We start from the raw sequence: 20425 nt of genomic DNA on the forward strand, positions 1-20425 counted from the left end.
TTTGATCATATATTGTAACAAATAAACAAAAATGTACTTATATAATAAATAAATAAATAAAAGGATCCCAGCCCAAGCCAAACAGCCAAAACGGGGTCTGTCATCAACTATTATAATGAATTGTTATTATAATGAATTAATTGCTGCGAAGCTATTTGTTTCACAAAATCAAGAGATATTTATTTTTTCTTTATGTTTCTGAGGAAGAACACTGGTATTGAAAGTGTTAAGGGTAAACTTAAAGTACTTTATAATCTACGCGTTCATCGATGGTGTTAATTTAATTATTCGTATTGTTATTAGTTTGGTTCCTATAAAAACTCATTTCTTTCAAGAAAGGCACACAAATATAGTATTGGATTCAATCATCGATATAATATTATATTTATATGCATTATATTTGGTTAAAAATAAATCGAAATCACTTTATTTGCAAGCAAGAATTTTGTAAAAGAAAACAATAAGAATCTTGAAATTCTTAATCTTGAACAAGGAGCATCTACCAAACCAAACTTTGGAAATTCGCTACATATATATATATATATATATATATGTAGCGAATTTCCAAAGTTTGGTTTGGTAGATGCTCCTTGTTCAAGATTAAGAATTTCAAGATTCTTATTGTTTTCTTTTACAAAATTCTTGCTTGCAAATAAAGTGATTTCGATATATATATACAGGGTGTATCGGCACTAACCCGACAAACTTTAACCAGCTATTCCTTAGCACATTTGGAGTAAAAAATGTTATGTACACTTTGCTGTCCGGTAACATTTTTTTTCTTTTAAAAACAAAAAATAAATAAAATTTCCACACTCCGCTACTGCCCACAGTATAGGGGTAAAATAATTGGCAACGCCGCGCTACTGTCATCTCTTTCACACATATTCTGTCTCAAGTCCCGTGTGGTTCCCGCCACCCCGTCTCGTATCAGTGGTCAGTGCTGTTTTGGGAGTTCGCATGTCATCAAGTTTCTAGTTTCGTTTTTGTTTTGTTATCTAAGTTTTTACTGTTGAAATATGCCCCTCAATTATCCACCTGCCGAGCAAGCAGATATTGTTTTTGTTTATGGATTTTGCAATGGAAATTCACGAGCAGCCGTAAGGGAGTATCGCATGAGGTTTCCTGGAAGACGCGTCCCACACCATGCTACCTTTGTCCAGGTTTGTACCCTATCAATTGTTTATTGAAACTATTTACATTCATTGATAATGCCAAAAAGCGCTTTTGAAATTTAAACTGGGAACATTAAAAACATAACAAGGGGCCACCAACTTTAAAAATGTAAATTGTACTTTAGGTGATTTGTGTTCAGTGGTCACTAAACGGCGTTTTAAAAAGTTAATTAATTTTAATCTCTAATAAATGCATCATTCACTGCAATTGAATTCACTCCCTTTCTCACCATGGGATTATTTAAATTACTTGAATTCAATTTCACCCCTGTGAATCCAAGATATCAACCGTACCTAGTTAAGAAAATTATAATTTAAAACACTTTGTTATACATTTTACTATAAAAAAATGAAATAAATGAAGAGAAAACGTAAGTTTTCTGATATGTGCCTAAAATAAGTGTTCTTTAAAAATAAAATGAGTGAAAAAGCCCGCGATTGTTTATTTGACATTATTACTGAGCTGAATAATAAAAGCAGTTGTTATTTGTTGTTTTGTTTCAGATGTATCAACAATTGCGTGACTGTGGCATCGGACGGATTGAAGGCGCCGGCGGAGGACACAACATCGTTCCTGTGGCAGTTGAGGAGAGAATCCTGAACTTAATTACCGAAGACCCCACGCTGTCCGTGCGTCGGGTCGCTCTGATGATAGGACACAGGGAACACATGGCGGTATGGAGAGTTCTGAAGAAGCACGGGCTCAAACCTTTTCACTATAGGCGCTGCCAAGGCCTCATGGAGAATGACCACTTTTCCAGAGTCGTGTACTGCAGAAGAATGCTGCATAATGTCATAAGAGATGCAGACTTCATGAAAAACATATTGTTTACCGACGAAGCACAGTTCACTAAAACAGGAGTTCTAAATGTGCACAACTTGCACCATTGGGCTGAACAAAACCCCAAGCTTGTTCGGGAGTCGTCGAGCCAGGACAGATTTTCCATCAACATGTGGGCAGGAATCCTGGGAAATCAAATACTCGGTCCAATCGAGTTGCCTCCCAGACTAAATGGACCGATGTATTTGGAGTTCTTACAAGTGCAACTGGGCGAGATTCTGGAAGATGTGAACCTCGAATTACTACGGAGAATGTGGTTCCAGCACGATGGAGCCCCACCACACTATTCGATTGCCGTGCGGAACTACTTGGATGTCGAGTTTCCTGGTCGTTGGATAGGCCGTGGAAGTCCGGCCATTGCTTGGCCACCAAGATCACCCGACCTGACCCCCCTGGATTACTACCTGTGGGGGGCTCTCAAGGAAAAAGTGTATGCTAAGCCAATAGCCTCAAGAGAGCAACTGCTCGAACGAGTGATGGAAGCCGCTGCAGAAATTAAAGCAAATCCTGCAAACTTAAATAATCAAAATATAACAAGACTACACGCTTGCATCGAAAATAATGGTAGTCACTTCGAACAAATGCTCCAATAAAAAAATTAACATAAACTACATGTCCGCATTTTCATTTATTATTTATTGGTAAAATTCTCACAATGTCATTCATTTACACATCAATATTACCTACATATCAATATTTAATAAAATCTGTAGAAGAGTATGCCCGTCGGCATTCAACAAGTTTTTCGACAAGTGTGTCGAAAAGCGTCTTCTCTCTTTCCTACACACTAAATATTAATGGTTAAAAATGAGACGACTGATGCTTGTAAGCGCGCCAATACGTAAAAACAACGAAACTCGAATAAGAATTGCCAGGTGGGTTTTTTAATCGCTTTAATCTGACTTTAAACAATAATTAAACACGTAAAAATTATTTAATATAATATTACAGTACAGTACTTTGAACCTTCGCAATAAATTTATTTGATTTTAAGTTTAGTTTGTAGAACTCCATTTCAATTTAGAGATTTTTTTTATTTTAACAGTCTTATTAAAAAATTTATAAAAACAGTGTGTTTATAAACAAGTTCTGCTAGTTGTAATTATTATTACGCGTGACAGCTGTTTCACCTTCTGACGGCATTATCAAACTTTGGTAAAGCCACTTACAGACGACGTAAGTGATAACTTTCTTTTTTTATTATTCTGGCTTTATTGATTTCCGAGTAAATTGTCGTAAATTATTATTTGCTAATCCCAATATTATTTGCTAATGCTAATAATTAAGTGAAATTTTAAACAATGCAATAATAGGATTATTGCATTGTTAATTTCACTTAATGTCGTTGGTATTTCCAACTGATGACTCAGGGGTTTATTTCCCTGAATAATTAAGTATTTTGGGGTCTAATTATTATGCATTTCATTACATCCGATAATTTGAACAATTTTTATGTTGAATTGGGGTAAGTTTTATGGCTAAGGGAAGGAGTGGAAGGTGAGGAAGTACCTGGATATTCAGATCTGGTCACCAAATACGGCTAGTCATTTCAAGCAACGTTTAAATTCTAAACCTGGATATTCAGATCTGGTCACCAAATACGGCTAGTCATTTCAAGCAACGTTTAAATTCTGAACCTGGATATTCAGATCTGGTCACCAAATACGGCTAGTCATTTCAAGTAACGTTTAAATTCTAAACCTGGATATTCAGATCTGGTCACCAAATACGGCTAGTCATTTCAAGCAACGTTTAAATTCTGAACCTGGATATTCAGATCTGGTCACCAAATACGGCTAGTCATTTCAAGCAACGTTTAAATTCTAAACCTGGATATTCAGATCTGGTCACCAAATACGGCTAGTCATTTCAAGCAACGTTTAAATTCTGAACCTGGATATTCAGATCTGGTCACCAAATACGGCTAGTCATTTCAAGCAACGTTTAAATTCTAAACCTGGATATTCAGATCTGGTCACCAAATACGGCTAGTCATTTCAAGCAACGTTTAAATTCTGAACCTGGATATTCAGATCTGGTCACCAAATACGGCTAGTCATTTCAAGCAACGTTTAAATTCTGAATTAATTAATCAATTACGAAAAAGCGTGGGGTTAAGAATATTTTTTTTAAATTATAGTTGTAATTTATTGTCGATTTTTTAAAAAAATTGCGATATTTTAAATAAAATTTAATAATTATTGTTTAAATAAATTAGCAATCTGGCAGCATTCATTTGCAGGTGGTCAATCCAATGCAGTCATGACGTTTGTGTGAGTGCTTTCCTTTGTCTCAGTGTGTTGCGCAGCAGTTTTATATGAACCGTTTTTTGATTCATCGGGATTGTTTTTAAAACTATACATTCTTTGTACCTTCAAATTAGTGGAAATAAACTTAAGTGTGTCAAGCTGCTCGTTATATTCCGGTAATTCTGGAAGGCTTTTAACATAAGCAATAATATTCATAAATCACATTCCGCGAAGTTGTAAATAACTAAATTTATTAAAAAATATACGTTGTAGGATAGCCTAGCAAGTAACATTTTGACAGAGCACTTACGGTGATTTAAAAAACAACGGCGCTGTTCAAATAATCCAATTATTATTATTGATAAGTACCTAAGTGAGGAAAATTGTTTTTAAAAGTGCTCAGAATTATTGGACTTCGATTATAAATTCAGGAAATCTACTAATTAGTTTCTTAGTTTCAAAATTAGACTATTTAATACGTGAAACGCGTAAGAGGTGAAACCAAAGCATTCCAGAGGTGAAACAATTTAGATACAAAAATAAAACTGATGTGTACAATACAAGAAGACAATCAGTGATTCGCATACGAAAAATGTGAATAATCATTATTGTTAAATAAAATATTTCTTTTCTGGTACTGGATTATGTAATACGGGCTTCGTTCGCAGCAACACGCGAGAGTTGCGATGTTGCTTTCAAATTTTGACAAAGGATAAAACAGTGGTGACATGTGGTGAAAATATGTTTAATTAATTTTTTATTAAAAAAAAACGTTACCGGACAGCAAAGTGCACATAACATTTTTTACTCCAAATGTGCTAAGGAATAGCTGGTTAAAGTTTGTCGGGTTAGTGCCGATACACCCTGTATACATATTTGCATGATGAAGCAAATAGGGCAATAACTGCATTGTTTTCTTATCGAACTCGCGAAACAATAATTATTAGTGAATCGGGCCCCGGTTCCTTTGTTGCCAATACGGCCGAGATACATTTTATTTTGTCATTATTCGATATATTTCTGCTATCAATATGTATTATTTAAGGCCGACTCTGTGATTGAAGCCCCGACCAGCCACTCACCTTCAGATCGGTTCAAGTATCAGTCGAAGCAAAGTGCTCCGAAGTGCTCCGACAACAAATTTATTTATTTGCAACAATTTTTTAACAGTAATTTTTTATTGCGTTGTGCAATAATAATTTTGAAATCAACATGGATTTGTTTATATTTCTTTGCGTTGTTCTCTGTGTTTCTTCGTCTCAAGCTTACCTTAGACAGGTAAGAAGAAATTAATTATATTGGTGCCCGATTTTAGGTCATTTGACCTATTAGTGGGTGTCGTGAGTCTGTGTGTCACGATGTTTTATTGCCCTTAAAAAACCCGATAAATAAACAAAAAAACAGGAACACACTTGAAAAAATACTTAGATAATATTAAGAAGTAAGTATTTCGGTTTTCGTAAATAGAAAATAATGCATTTTAAGAGTTATTTCTTTAAAATTTAAACCGATTGTTACTTTTACGGCCATTGTAATAAAATTTATTATTTAATTTATTATTTGGCCATTGATTTCAAAGATGTAAGCTTTGTTTTTTTCTTCTTATTTAAACCAAAATATGAACCGACGACCAAAAAATAGGTATTTAGGTTGTCAGTTTGGGTTTAATTAAAACATAAATGAAAAACTATTCAAAATTATCAAATCAAAACATGACGAAAATACGTCAAATATCCATTTTTTATACGAAATAGCTATAAAAATGCATTAATTTCCATTTTTTGAAACTGAAATACTTATTTCTCATTGTTATCTAACTTGTACACAGTGATTTTTCTTTTAAAAGTACAAATTAAGCGAGTCCCTATTTTCTGTACATTTACCTTTATGCCTAAAAAATCGCTTAAATTAGCAATGAAAAGTTAGTTTACAAAAGTGAATCAAAGTTAGAAATGAATATTATTCTTGCACAACATTATTATCGTCTGCAGTGTGAGTGTGACATTGTAAAATGAGATTAGATAATGTAATTTATGCAAATAATTCATTAATACATAATGTATATATTTTATGGCAATAACAATTCTACTGCATTAAAGCAAGTCTAAAAGCAAATAAAACGTTTGTAAGTAGGTAGTAGGTATCATAAAGACGAATGTATTAAACATGTTTAGTTTCTTTGAGACACAAACAAGACATTATGAAACATGCTTGTAGGTAATACAAACATAATAAATGTCTCTAGACTAAAACATATTCACAAAAACAAACACATAAGTATAACATTTGAGAGTGTTGTAGCGGCAGGCCCATACACAGTAGAAATAAATAGGTTCTGTGTTTTGCCGGAGGCCCCGAGGAGTGCTTCCTTTTGAAAGAACTCGAGGTCTACGAGTTTCGACTTCTTGGGTACGAACTTTATGACGCACGGTTCCAGTCCCGAACTCGTTCCCGGACCCGGACCAGGACTCGCACCAGCGCGGTTCTGGTGCGGGTCTGGACCGTACTCTCGGTGGGTGGTGAGTCACCACCCACATACGAAGAGGCATTCGGTTCGAGTCCGGGGGTAGTTGATTTGAAAAAAGAGTATGAGTGTATTCCGTCTCCCGCAAAGGAGTCGGGTTCAAGAACTCATTCCGGCTGAACCTACACACACAGCGTTTATTATTATAATTTCTTCGAAGGTGTAAAGGTACTAACCTTAAAATGCACCCAGTTTTCACGAATAGAATGTCCAACCTCAAAACTTTACTCCAAAACATTAATAATTCCGGATACATGTCAGCTGATATTAAAATATTGGTGTTCTTAAAGTAATTTAAAATTATAAATTACTGTTTCTCAGGTAAAAAAATCATTGAAATATCTCTTGAAACACACTATACTATTACGTTTTAGTAGGACTATTGAATGACCGTTTAACACAGTTGTTATACATAAAATTGCTTATTTTTTTTTTGTGATTATTGCATAAGACTCCCGACTGCCCGGAGACAGTTGGAACATGGCTTCCCCAACTTGATTGTAAAGCGGAGCGGAAGAAGGTGGGAAAAAGACAGGTTGGGAAGAAAAAAACATTATTTTTGTCGACAATACGAGTCAGACATGTAACTAACTAATTAACCATCAGTCCTCCTCCGTCGGGGTAGGCAGAGAGGATGGAACGCAACTTACCTGTGTATTTAGCTTCTAGCTTTATCATTTTATTTATTTATTTGTTCATCTGATCTATGCGTCAACATCAAGTGTTAGGAATTATTTTATTGTTATCAATAACGCTTACTTGACTTGACCTATTTGCTGATCTCAGTTTATGGTTTTACATTCTGCTGTCGACTTTCATCCAGTCCTCCATTGATCGAATTACCTGCATTCATCGGTTAATTGTTTATCTCGAAAGCTGTTATTCGTACCGGACTGTAGATAAGTTAAGAGTCATATTATCAAATTGTAAAAATCTATTTCGTATATAAAAGTATATTTTGATAAAATCTGATTAAACGTATTATTAAAATCTCAGATGTTTCTGACCTCGGGAAGTTATTAATTCATCGTCAATAAAAATTAAATCTGGTGCTTACCGGTAATTTTATAGTTACAAAACGTTTTACGAAATTTTCAAACAGTTTAATTATAATATTTAAATGGTACCGTTTTTTTTATCTTGAATATAAATAACTTCCATCCCGAATTAATTAAAAGCCTTGAGGAAAACCTCGTTATAAGAGTCTTTATTATTTATCTTTATTTGAAAAATCATGGGGTAGTCTGTTCACTTCACAGTCTTAAAAACAGCGCAATTAAAACAATTTTCTAATAAAATAGTATGTTATAAGTAGGTACCTATTTTATCGATCGTCTGAATTATTTACACAATCAGTTCATTTTCAATATGGCACTTAAATTCAAATCAAATGTGAGTTCATTGAACCAAAGTTACGCACGACGCACAGACAACCGAAATAAGTAGGAATATTTTTGGTAATCCGTTATCTACGTACATTATAATATTATCTAGGATATGTGTGTGAATTCGTCGTTAATTAGCCGTTGTGAACTTAATCGAAAAGAATGCTTCAACCATAATTTATTTTACTAGCATATTGTTCTATCGTACCTTTGAGTAGGTGTTTTACCCACAATGTCTTTGTTTCAAATGATTTAGCATTATCGCTTTTAACTTCTAACGTTGGACGGCTTTATTGAGATGATTAATATTCAGTAGTAAAAACTGGGAATAATCGAAACGTGTCATCGGAAAATCCATCCAAAACAATTTGAAAATCGAACGTTGTTTTGATTTTTTTAAATTGCGTTAAGAGGAAACCGGGTGGTGTTTTTTTCCATACAAACGTATTCCTCATTTCCCTCAGTGGATTTTGACACTAGAGAATTTTTTTTTTACATAATATGAATATTGACCGCAAGCGTGTCGGTACGTTTTGATTTTTTTGATAAGTTACTTTTTATAGGAGTTATAACCCTTCAAAAATTGTTAAAATTGCCTTTTTTTAACGCCATCAACAAACGTTCAGTATACAAATAAGACGATGTATTTTTAAAAAAAGCAAAACGTACAGACATAGAATGTTTTCTTCCAATACATTTGGTAAAAAAAATCTTGGAAATCGGTTCAGTTTTGGAGTAGAAAAATGAGGACTACAAAACCTCGATTTTGACAATTTTATTTAGGTATTATCAGGCTGAGGTGCATGTGTCCCTTTCTCTCAGTATTCGGGGGTGAGGGGGGGCGGAGAGGGTTTTGTTGAATACGTATACAGTCAACGAAGTGATGTGACATTCTCAATAATTATATCGATACACTAGTCCACTAGTGTTGTCATGTCCCGAGTTATCGATGTTTTTTTTAAATTATTTTTCTGTTTGGTGACTTATCTTGAGTGTGCCAATACTTACCGAGCTTATTTACTAAATTTATTGTGACAAATTTAATTTGTTTACGTCAAATAAATTAATGGAAAAAATTGAAAAATAAAACACCTGTTACAGACAGACCCCGAGATGATTCCGTTCCGTATTGCCGAGTTGGATATGGAACACAAAAATTAATTAAAATATTTTTTGATAGCTTTTGAAGGTTGTACTCAACATAATATTATCCCTTTATAGGACACTTTTTTTAAGATACAACTACCGAACCAAAAAAAAACTTTTATATTTGACTAAATATATTGTTCTAGATTTAAAAAAATATATTTTACAAGAAAATGTGTAATGGTAAGTACATACACCACTGATCGTTTGATGGAATGCTGGTACAGCGTATGTTCAGTGGTACATGCATCTACCACATGTTGTTGAATCGATTATGTTATTATAATATCATATTATACAAATGAATATTGAAATCTATGTATAAGAGGCACCATATTGTTTATTGTGCTACATATTAGGTACATACACATAACTAGTTTAGTTTTTATTTAACTTTTTTAATACGTTATATTATTACAGAAAAATGCACTTTTGGGAATACCTCCTACATCACTTGACATTTTCAATCTTCTTCAATGATCTAATATTTTTTGTTTTTAAACGCTTTATTGTAAAAAAAATTACTGTTTAACATCTACACAATGAAATTAAAACAATTTATGGTCCAGACCTTTCCCTCGCCGGTAAATTTCTTGGTATGCGACCGTCAATTATTTCTGGTAAAAGGCATTGGTGGTAGAAATTTTCTAACAGTGGAACGATTTTTCGCCAGATTTCATCGTCCCTCTCAATTTTTTCATACAGCAAACCTTTTGGACTCCACACAACAAAATAACAATAATTACGACGAGTAATATGTAACTGGCCTTGTACTTGGTAGAAGTAATTATGATTCCGTTTTAGGCTGGCCGCATACATACGTTTTCCGTATTCGATTTACGAATTCGTTTTCCGTATTCGGAATTCCGTGAGACTAGCGCAAACGTTCGTTTTTCTTCATTCGGAATGTATAAACGTCAGAACCAGTGTTGCCATTTTAAACATGTCCCGAAATTCTCTAGCCACCCCCCCCCCCCCCCATGAAATTTTCGGCTACTTTACGCTACCTTATGTATGAGAAACGGCGATATTAGGTCAAGATCCGTTGGCAACACTGAATTACGAATGGAAATTTCCGTACGTTTGCGTCGGCACAAACAAACTGTATGCAATAGCTGCGTTCCACATGACGTCATTAGGTTTTATCCATTCGTTTTCTCCGAACGCGCCGGCTGGCATTCGGAACGTGCGTAAGGAATTTGTTCCGTTCGGAACTAAAACGAACGTGTGCGGCAGTTAATGTATTTTCTACTGATTCCGTGCATTCGGATGTCCGAATACGGAAAACGAATTCGGAAATCGAATACGAAAAACGTATGTATGCGGCCAGCCTTAATGTTAAAGAATGGTCTTCCAATTTACAGTAATCAATTATCTTTTGTGCAATTCCCTCTTCTGGTGACATATTTGCTATACTATAAGGGCATTTAATTTAAATTATAGAATCCTCACCGATAAGGCCATCCGGACTTGCCGCTAAAAAGTTTTTGGTTTTATCGATAAATAGCCCACAAGCGGATACCTGCAAACTTGTTTTTTTTTTAAATTGCTCTATTGCTAGGCTTTCATTTTCTTTTCCATAATTTGTGGCCATAGTTCCTTTGAATTGTGAGTACAGTAAAGAGTTTAATACTCCCGTAACTGAAGTTTTTTGCCGAAGCTTATATATTTTTCCAAAGTTAGACGCCGTTATCCGCTTACGTCTTTCAATTGCCCACAGATTGTTATTGCTTTGGCCTACCGTATTCCGTTCGAGCTCTTCCTTATTCGTTGAAGATAATTCTTTGAGAAATTCCTCTTTTTTCGTTTCAAATATTTCAGGTGGCATATCTGGTTCTAATTCCAATTGACCACAATTTTCATCGGGCCCTGTAACTTTTTTTCTTTTTTCTGTCGTATTTTCATTATACTTTAGTTTTTTTTTCGACACATTTGTGTATTCTCCTTCAAACGTCGTTTTCTCTCTATAAAGTGCTTCGTGTATTTGCCGGGACTGTGGCCTTGGATTTTCTTTTGTATTCTTGAATGGGTTGCCAATTCACTATTCCACGAAGCTACTGCTCCAAAACATCTTGCTTGGTAAGATCCTCTTGTAGTAAAATTTACCCTTTTTCCACCTATAAATTTGGCGATAACGTTGTTGAATTGCTCCACAGTGTTATTTGTCACGTCAATAATAAGACTTTCTGCATTTGCTATTAGAGACAATAAGAATTGTTGGATATCAGTCCATATTCCACAATCTCGAAGATCGCTTACTAAATTTGGATCATCAGTATACTTCTCCGGCTTGCAATAGTACGATGCACAATTTTTATGATCACCAAACACATGATTTGCGGTATTTTTTATGTCAATTTTCAATTTTTTATTTATTTTATCACTTTGTACTGTGTTTTCTTGCTCTTTCCTGTAATTTACTGCTCCAACTACAGCTCTTCTCATGCGTAAAACGTTTGCTTCAACCTTTTTCCTTATATGAACTGGTACAAAGCCTTTAGCGTTGTTGGTTTTTTTTCTAAGTGCTTTCATTTTGTTGCAAAAATTGCGGAGTAAGTGATTTTTGCACTCTATTTTTTGTACTATAAGGTTAGGACCATATGGCATTTGTTGCATTATTTTTTTCATGATGCTGGAGTCGCCATCACCAACTAGTTTGTTAAATTTCAATCCATGCATTTCCATGCTTCTCGAGAACCCTTCTGCTATAATGTGGGCTTCCATGGCATTAGCACTGTCACGCCAGTTTATGAAGCACCTGTGCTCAGAAGCAACTATGTGTAGTTTAGTAGCTCTAGCACATATGCAGCAGTATGAGTTTCGCACTCCCAGAAATAAAACCTTTTTAGTTCGTAGTCCAACTATGCACCCTGCGCCAGATGAGGAGCTAAATCCACTTTTGTACGACCTCTTTGTTCAGGAGCCATCTGCAACCACCGTTACCAAAGGATAGCCACCCTCGTCTACGTCACCGTTTAAAATGGCTAGCCTTTTTTCTTCTCCACCAGCTGCGATCATTTCTTCTAAGGCACATTCTTCAATTGTTGGCGCTAAACATTGTTCTATGTTCGTGTAAGTCTTACAATCCATATTTGGCATATTTAAAACACCACAAATTTCATTCCATTGTGAATACCCATTTCCTGTACACATCACTCCTTCGACGACAGCAGTATTTATAGACATTTTCCGTTTCGGGTCTTCGGAGTGTACGTATTCTATTTTCTTGCACATTTCGCACTCGAAAACATACTGGCTTAGAAGACCATTTCGTCGTTCCTTCACAAATTTTAAATCGGAAAATGTGCAGTTGGTGTGTTTGTGCTTTATATTTGATATCTCCTTTTTTATGTGTGCAGCAACCTGTATACACGCACCCACAAGTCTCATTTACTTGTGCGTGTGCAGAAGATGAGCTCGGAGCAGGCAGTCACATGTATATAACTACGCACAAGTCGCGATGTGACTGAGGTGATGAGCGAACAGCAGGCGCTCTAGTTGCGAGTTGCGACGTGACTTTTTTATGTGAATACCGCACAAGAGTCCGAACTGCTCCCGTCTGGAGCCAGTGAGACTGTGGATTCCCCAATTGGCGACTTAATTGGACTAGTATTACAAAATCCTGTAAGCTGATAGCTGATTTGGCCGTTACTAAGTCGCCGCGTGTATCATTATTTCTGCAGACAATTATTTTATATTATATTTAATTAATATTCTTTTTAATGAATATTATTTTCAATATTGTGAAACAACATAAATTAATTAAAATCAATTTACTTGCGCACGCCGTGATTTGAATCCGAGACCTCCGGACTCGAAGTCGAGAGCCTTACCCCTCAACCACGGAGGCAAAATAAATGTATCTACGTACATATTTGTAGTAAGTAATAATAATAATAAAGTTAAGTACAATACAATATTAAATAATGTAGACCTCGCTATTTTATTACGAATATGTACCTAGGCACCTACTTAATTTTTGGAATAAATGAATAACAGTAAATGAAATAATAAGAACTGATCGCGATAATATGACGCAAAGTCGCTATCGGGCGCGGCGCGACGATTCGTGCTTGCACCTGCAGCCACGCACACACACGCATTGGGGTTCACCAATACACCGATAGCGCTTTTGCTGTCCCCGCTGAGATGAACGAAATAGAAATAATTTTTACAAATACCTATCGTTAAAATTTCTCGGCGCTCCTGCGCGCCCGTATCGATTCTCTTTATCATGATTACAATCCAATCATTTATCATTTATGAATCGATATGGAGTTTTACAGAATCATTACGATAGAATCAAAATTAATCGTTTAATTTGATTAGATTATTTGATTCCGTAATTTTAGTTTTTTTTCGATAATGACTAGTCTGTAGTAGTCAAATATCTTATTTTATCAGAGATTCAAATCAACAAGATAGTTTCAGAAATTTATTACAAAAGCAAGGTGCAAAACATAAGTACATTTATAAACGTTTGTCACGTATGAGGTGTGTGGTAGAGAATTCATAATTCATTCCAACCAAAGAACTAAACTTTGCTTTAAATGGTTTTAGCTATGTTTAGTAACAACACAAAATCTTTTTAGTATCTAGACTACATACAACATAGTATGGTGAATTTAAGTATAGTAATGATATTTCTTAGTCCTCCTCACTAGGGTGTCTGTGTCCTCACGCTGTGTTCTCACGCTGTGTCCTCACGCTGTGTCCTTACGCTGAGGCGAATTCAATTTTTATTTGTCTTCTACGTCGTTTTTAGTAGTTTTTTTGCCGTTTGTTTTTACATCTTTCTGTTTCATATTTTTGTTCTTGATTTCTACTCATTAAACATTTCGCTTTTATATCTGGAGGAAGGATGTTGTGGAGTTTTGTTGCAAAATAAATATACTTTCTTTGTTCGAATGTGGTTTTATAGGTGACCGGATAACTCGTCAAAATGACAATTCAACACACCTATAAAATGTGCTATAAAGTTATGAAAAGTGATGTTAAACAGGTTACATTTGTTAAAACTAGGTTAAATAAGTTACATATGTAACTATTGGACCTAGTTTTTGTTTCATCACTTTTCATAACTTTATAGCACATTTTATAGGTGTGTTGAATTGTCATTTTGATGAGATATCATGGAACCGTTACGTAGGGAAGGTTTACATGTTATATTTATTTCACCATTTTTAATGACTTTATGGTCCCAGTATATCAGTCAGTCCGTATCCTCGCTATGTGCGACATTCCTGGCGAAAATTTAAGCGGGCTAAATCGGCCGCTTAAACCTTGGTAAGCCGCAAAGTAGTTCCTTCATTGGACATCAAGGCATTAGAAGTAACAAACGGTAAATATGACCTTTACGTAAGTAATTAATCTCACGGAAATATACATAAATTGCTTAATTTTATCAGTATGGACATATTCATCGATCCATGGGGGGTGTTGATGTTATTAATTGATAATCAATATAAAATAGACTAATGGTCTGGAAAGGTATTATACGTATATTTTAAAAGCTCTCGATCTCCCGATGACGTAAGAGCATAGATACACTACACGCAGCATAGAAAATCAAGTACTTTCCTCTAATAAAATCAAAGACAATAAGTGTAATATTGCTGATATCTAGGATTCCTATATACGGATTATGTTTTAAGCCGCGCTAAGCTCGACATTCGAACCAAGCCGAGCCTTAAATCAACCGATATACCGGGCCTTTATCACTTTTTAAAGATGTGTTGAATTGTCATTGTATTGAGTTTTCATGGAACCAAAAATTTCAATCGAAGGTGTTCTTACGGTTACCTACATTCAATTATGTATTTCATATATTATATCTAACTAGATCTATAACTTCTGTCTAGGATAAAAGAACGGTAATTTTTCTGTTGAAGCTGTATAAAAAAATATAACTTTAAATTTCAATGATTATGCTGGACCAAAATACTTGCATTAGGTATTTTTAATCTTATAATAACTAAATGGGGTTCAGGAGAACATTCGACCCCCTAATCAATAATTTGATGGTTCAATACACAAATAAAATAGAATGTTTTTAAAACACAATTAATTATGGAGCCATAAAAACTGCATTCGGAGCTCTCTCGAGATATCGCGAACCATAGAACATTAATGAATTTCGGTACGGTTGATTGATATTTTTATTTTAAATTTATTTTTTACTGTGAATACGCCACAAGAGTACCAACTGCTACTATGGTATGTTTTGAAGCTGAAGGTAGCGGTAAAGGGAAGTAGATGGGGATGAGGAAGGTGGGTAAGTACCTGGCTGTTCAGATCGGGTCACAGAACACGGCTAAAGAGGACGTTTCAATACTAATTTAATAATAATAAATAAGTTCATCAAATTTAAGAGTATTTTTTCTAATAGGGAAATTTTCCGACATCCGATGGAGCTGAAACTCGACAGATAAACTCGAAGATAAAGACGATCACAATGAATTCTATCAATATATATATTTGGTGGCAATCACGTACACACATGCGAGCATATACGCATTTCTCTGAAATTGGTTGATAATAATAATAATTAATGAATGAGAATTGACGAGAATCCCAACATTTTTATAAATTATTAAATTTCTAGTCAAATAAAATTATTCACGCAAAACATTTCAATTAGCTCAACCAAACGTATGTTGACAAATTTTCGTCAAACAAATGGTTGAGTATTGGAGAGTTGAGCGCAAAAATAGAAGGATTTATGCTTGCCATTCACGATAGTCATTAATACTAAAAATTATAGGAAGCATATAATCAAAGATACAAATCAAATTGATGATTTATGTAGAAAATGTTTGGCTTTTCCGGAAACTATAGAACATATTATATCGGGATGTTCTATATTAGCACCGTCCGAGTATACATTTAGGCACAATCAATTTTTAAAAATAATTCACCAAAGTTTGGTAATTAAACATAACTTGATTGAATGACGTAATATAATACCATATTATGAATACGAACCAAATTAATTTTTAGAAAACGAATTTTATAAAATATATTGTGATAAAACAGATATAGTTTTAGATGACAAAATTTAAAAAAATAACTTATATTATTGATGTCGCTATTCCAAATTCCTGTAATATTTCAAAAAATAAGAAAATACACAGATTTAGGAAATGAGATAGAAAGAATTTGGCATTCTCAGACTATAAAAATATTATCATTTGTTATTTCGGCTACTGGCATTATACCTAGCTCTCTCATTCAAAATTTATGCGTATTAGATCTACCAAAAAATATACATACACAAATGCAAACATCAGTCATTTTAAATACATGTAGGATAACGAAAGATTTTTTAAATATTTATGTTGAGGGATCAGTAGGATTTATAGGCCCTGTTAGAAGTTCTACCGAGCCGAACCCTCTGATATAAAAATATCTGGAGTCGGTGAATTATTTTCCCATTTGATCTCTTGTGAGTTGACTTGTTGTTCTTGTATTGTTTTGTATTTATTATGCTTATATAATGCACTTGCATAATGTGGATTGACTAGCAAGGCTGCCCAACCTTTTTAACAGTTGGGCCAAATTGACGATTTTGAATCACTGGCGGGCCACTGAATACCTGACGGTTCCTATTTCCATGGGGGGGGGGTTGTTAGAGAATTTCTATAAAACATAATTCCTCACAAAAAAAAATCGATTTTTTCGTCGCTGATTCTCGGTCTGAGTAGACCAAATAGCGATAAATCGCCTTCGTTGGCAACACTGGTGCCCGCGCGCAAGCGGCATTGTTTGTTTTACAGCAGGCCCGCGACACTTTTTCAAATTGGCGGATTGGCGGGTTTTTTGAAAATGGTTCACGCGGGCCACTTATAATTCGTTCGCGGGCCACATTATGGCCCGCGGGCCTGGGGTTGGGCAGCCTTGGACTAGAATCTAGTCCAAGGCTGAAAAAATGATCATCTAGTCACTAGATGATCATTTGTGGAAAAGTGTGTGGAAGGGTTTAGTGTTTCCTATGGGGAAGATTTAACCCGGACATAAAGTCGGAAAATATAGCGCAGTTTAGTGTCATTTCACTTCAAGTGCGCTTAACTATAACAGGTAGATTGTTTGTTCCATTAGTATGAATATCGCGTGTCTACAACATCTTTATAATGTGATTGAATACACGCTGAAAGTTTACTAACATTTGTTAGGTAAATTAAATTATTCACGAATCACTGCCAGTTAACAATATAATTCTGTACGTGCCTACGTAAATCAATGTGAAACAGTTGGCAGTGTCTGATAGTAGGGTCGCGGGTTAATCGTATGAGATATAGATATCTAAATGCATTACATTCGAATAACATCAGTACAGAAGACCAAATTTAATTTATGTTCTACAAATTAAATGCATTTTATAATATAATTAAAGACGTGTTTTCATTACTGACCTATGAACGTACACACACACACCTATAAGAAAAGTGTTATTACTTATAAAATAAATACCCTTGTGTGTGTTAGCTGTTAAATCGTAAATAACACTGATAAATGTTCCAGTTCATCATTGGAAAATAACATTGCCTATTCGTATTCATAAATCAAAGGCCTAACGCTTTTTACATTCATTTTAAAACATTTGTATTATAAAACCCGTGTATTCTTATGGGTAAACGATAACTCAACATACCTTTAAATAGTTATGAAACATACGTTACGTGGGATCTTCATATGTCTGTGCGTGGGATAGATTTATAGGTTAGTTTTGTTCATCGCTTTTAATGTATAAAGTTATTAAAAGCGATACGTTACGTGGGATAGTTTACAGGTTAGTTTTGTTACGTGGGATAGGTTTATAGGTTAGTTTTGTTACGTGGGATAGGTGTATAGGTTAGTTTTTTTTACGTGGGATAGGTTTATAGGTTAATTTTGTTACGTGTTATAGGTTTATTGGTTAGTTTTGTTTCATTGCTTTTAATGACGTTACATTACACCTTTTAAAGGTGTGTTGAATTGTCTTTGTGTTGAGTTATCATGGAACCGTTTTAATGTATTTTTTCGTCATCAGTAATATTAGTTACAAAACATGAGCCATTTTAATTTTATTTTTTATGTTCGCATTCAAAATTTAAATATTTAAAACATTATATGTTTATTTCTAACAATCCAATTTGAATACTTATTTCATCACCTTTCAAAGATATTTTTTAGTTTTCGGATACGTTCAGAAATATTCCATTTATTTTGATGTTATTGAAATGCGGAAATGCTTCGACCGTCTGTCAGAATATGCCAGAGGCCTGAGGTTTCAAATGGACTATTGAGTGAAAGACAAGAAAGATAAACAGTTACAAATGATCAATACCTACCGACTAGAATTAAAACTGATGTCGCTAATTTACAGAGACATTTCAACTCCTAGACCCTACACAGTTCATTGAAATTAATTACATTTATCTTTAATATCACCCGAAATAAGGTCAAATAATAGAATAAAGAAGAATACTAGATATGCTTTCAGTGTAGATTTGAATGGAAACCAATGTGGCCAATAGCTTTGAGTTTTACCCCATTTCGCACGCGCTCAATCTCTTTTACATTTGCCTGACTTCGTATATCGCCATCCCGTTTAAATTTCATAATGATGATGACGTTTAGCATTGTAAATTTAAGTAAAGAATAGTCTGATTCGGATCACGGTTGCACTCATCATGTTATTCTTTATTTTATGGGTCCAATTGACCTTACTTCGGACACAAGACACGTTCACAACACACCTATATCGGTTTATCTACCCTGCGACTCAGAGTGCAGAGCAGGCATTAGATGAATTCTCTGCCTATCAACGCAATGTACACGAAATATTGAAACATATTTTTTTACAAGCGGGAAAGTGGTGAATCTCTATCACATTTGAGTCGATTTTGTGATAATATATTATTTGATTTTAGCTTTCGTTTTAAAGTAAATCGAGCCCGAAGTTGAAATTTTTACTCTCCAGGGGGTTAAATTGAATCATTTAAAATACGTCGAGGCGCATACCCGTCTGTGAAAGGTTTGTAACCCTTTAGTTGTTGAAAAATTAAAAAATAAACCTATCATGCTTTTTTAAGTTATCTATGTGATGTTGATTCACCAGTTTTCTGCTTGTATTGATACAAATATAATAAATGAAATAATAATATAACATGAAGAATGCATATAACTAAGTCACCATCACGCAGTTTCCGAGGTGGAGGTGAGCAGAGAGAATGGACCTCAACACAACTCTCATCTTAGCCAACGCTCTTTGCTTCATTTACATTCATACTTCGTCATATAATATTGATAATATAATATTGTGATCATTGTTATTATTGTTGATTTTCAGTCTACAAAGGAATCTGACACGTACACCGCGGCTGTAGTGGAGTTCAATCGTTCTCAGAAGAGCTTGTTCGATGCGATTAATGAAAATCTAGAGGCCTATTCAGAATTCATCTCAGATGCCAAAAAACAGGTAAGTTTTAAAAATCACGCAATATACAATGGACAATAAGGTTTGGTAGTTTAAAACGTCATCAAATTTCGATCAGCCAACCAGCAAATAGCGATCATCTGTTGTAATCTGTTATCAGATATCATTAAGAGGTATGGAGTTTGGAACACCTCTTAACTAACAATTTTAAATACAACCCGCAAATCACAATATTTATAAGCACGTACATTTGCTTGCATAATTCATTATTGCTCTGCCGGTTACCGGAAGGGACAATTTTCTCATTATGAGAAAAACTAACATATAATACTAAATACTGACATATATACAAAATATATGTGTTGGAGTGGGAGGTAAATAAATGGAAGAGCAGGGAAATTACGAGGAATGCTGAATGAATGAATATGCTGAATTGGTAATTGGTAAGGACTGCACATGCAACATATTTTAATTATTCATAATAATAAACTAATGTTTAAGGTTTTTTTATGCATAGCACAAAGGATAACAAATTATTATAATCAATAATTATCTGCCTTCTTCTTCTTCTTTCGTATGGTGGGGAGGTCAAAGGGGGACATCTAGGTCTGCGAGCCATTCTAGGGCCTCAGGCGTCGCCATGTGAACCTCATCAATCCGGCCGGGGAATGAATAGAGCTGGCATTCG

The 20425-nt window shown here is 34.6% G+C and overlaps 1 protein-coding gene across 1 annotated transcript in view; it reads left to right on the top strand.

The window, feature by feature from the left end:
- The first annotated feature begins 5302 nt into the window (after positions 1-5302).
- LOC149412598 (vanin-like protein 1) overlaps positions 5303-20425 on the top strand; it is a 28063-nt gene continuing 12940 nt past the window's right edge. Inside the window, exons 1-2 of the mRNA XM_089645622.1 lie at positions 5303-5543; positions 19651-19779. Coding sequence (XP_089501748.1) covers positions 5478-5543; positions 19651-19779 — 195 coding nt within the window. The 5' untranslated portion in view covers positions 5303-5477. The remainder of the gene's footprint in view (positions 5544-19650; positions 19780-20425) is intronic.

Source organism: Hesperophylax consimilis, chromosome 22 (genome assembly GCF_061612785.1).
Source record: "Hesperophylax consimilis isolate HC1 chromosome 22, BYU_Hcon_1.0, whole genome shotgun sequence".
In the NCBI taxonomy this organism is placed as follows: Eukaryota; Metazoa; Arthropoda; class Insecta; order Trichoptera; family Limnephilidae; genus Hesperophylax; species Hesperophylax consimilis.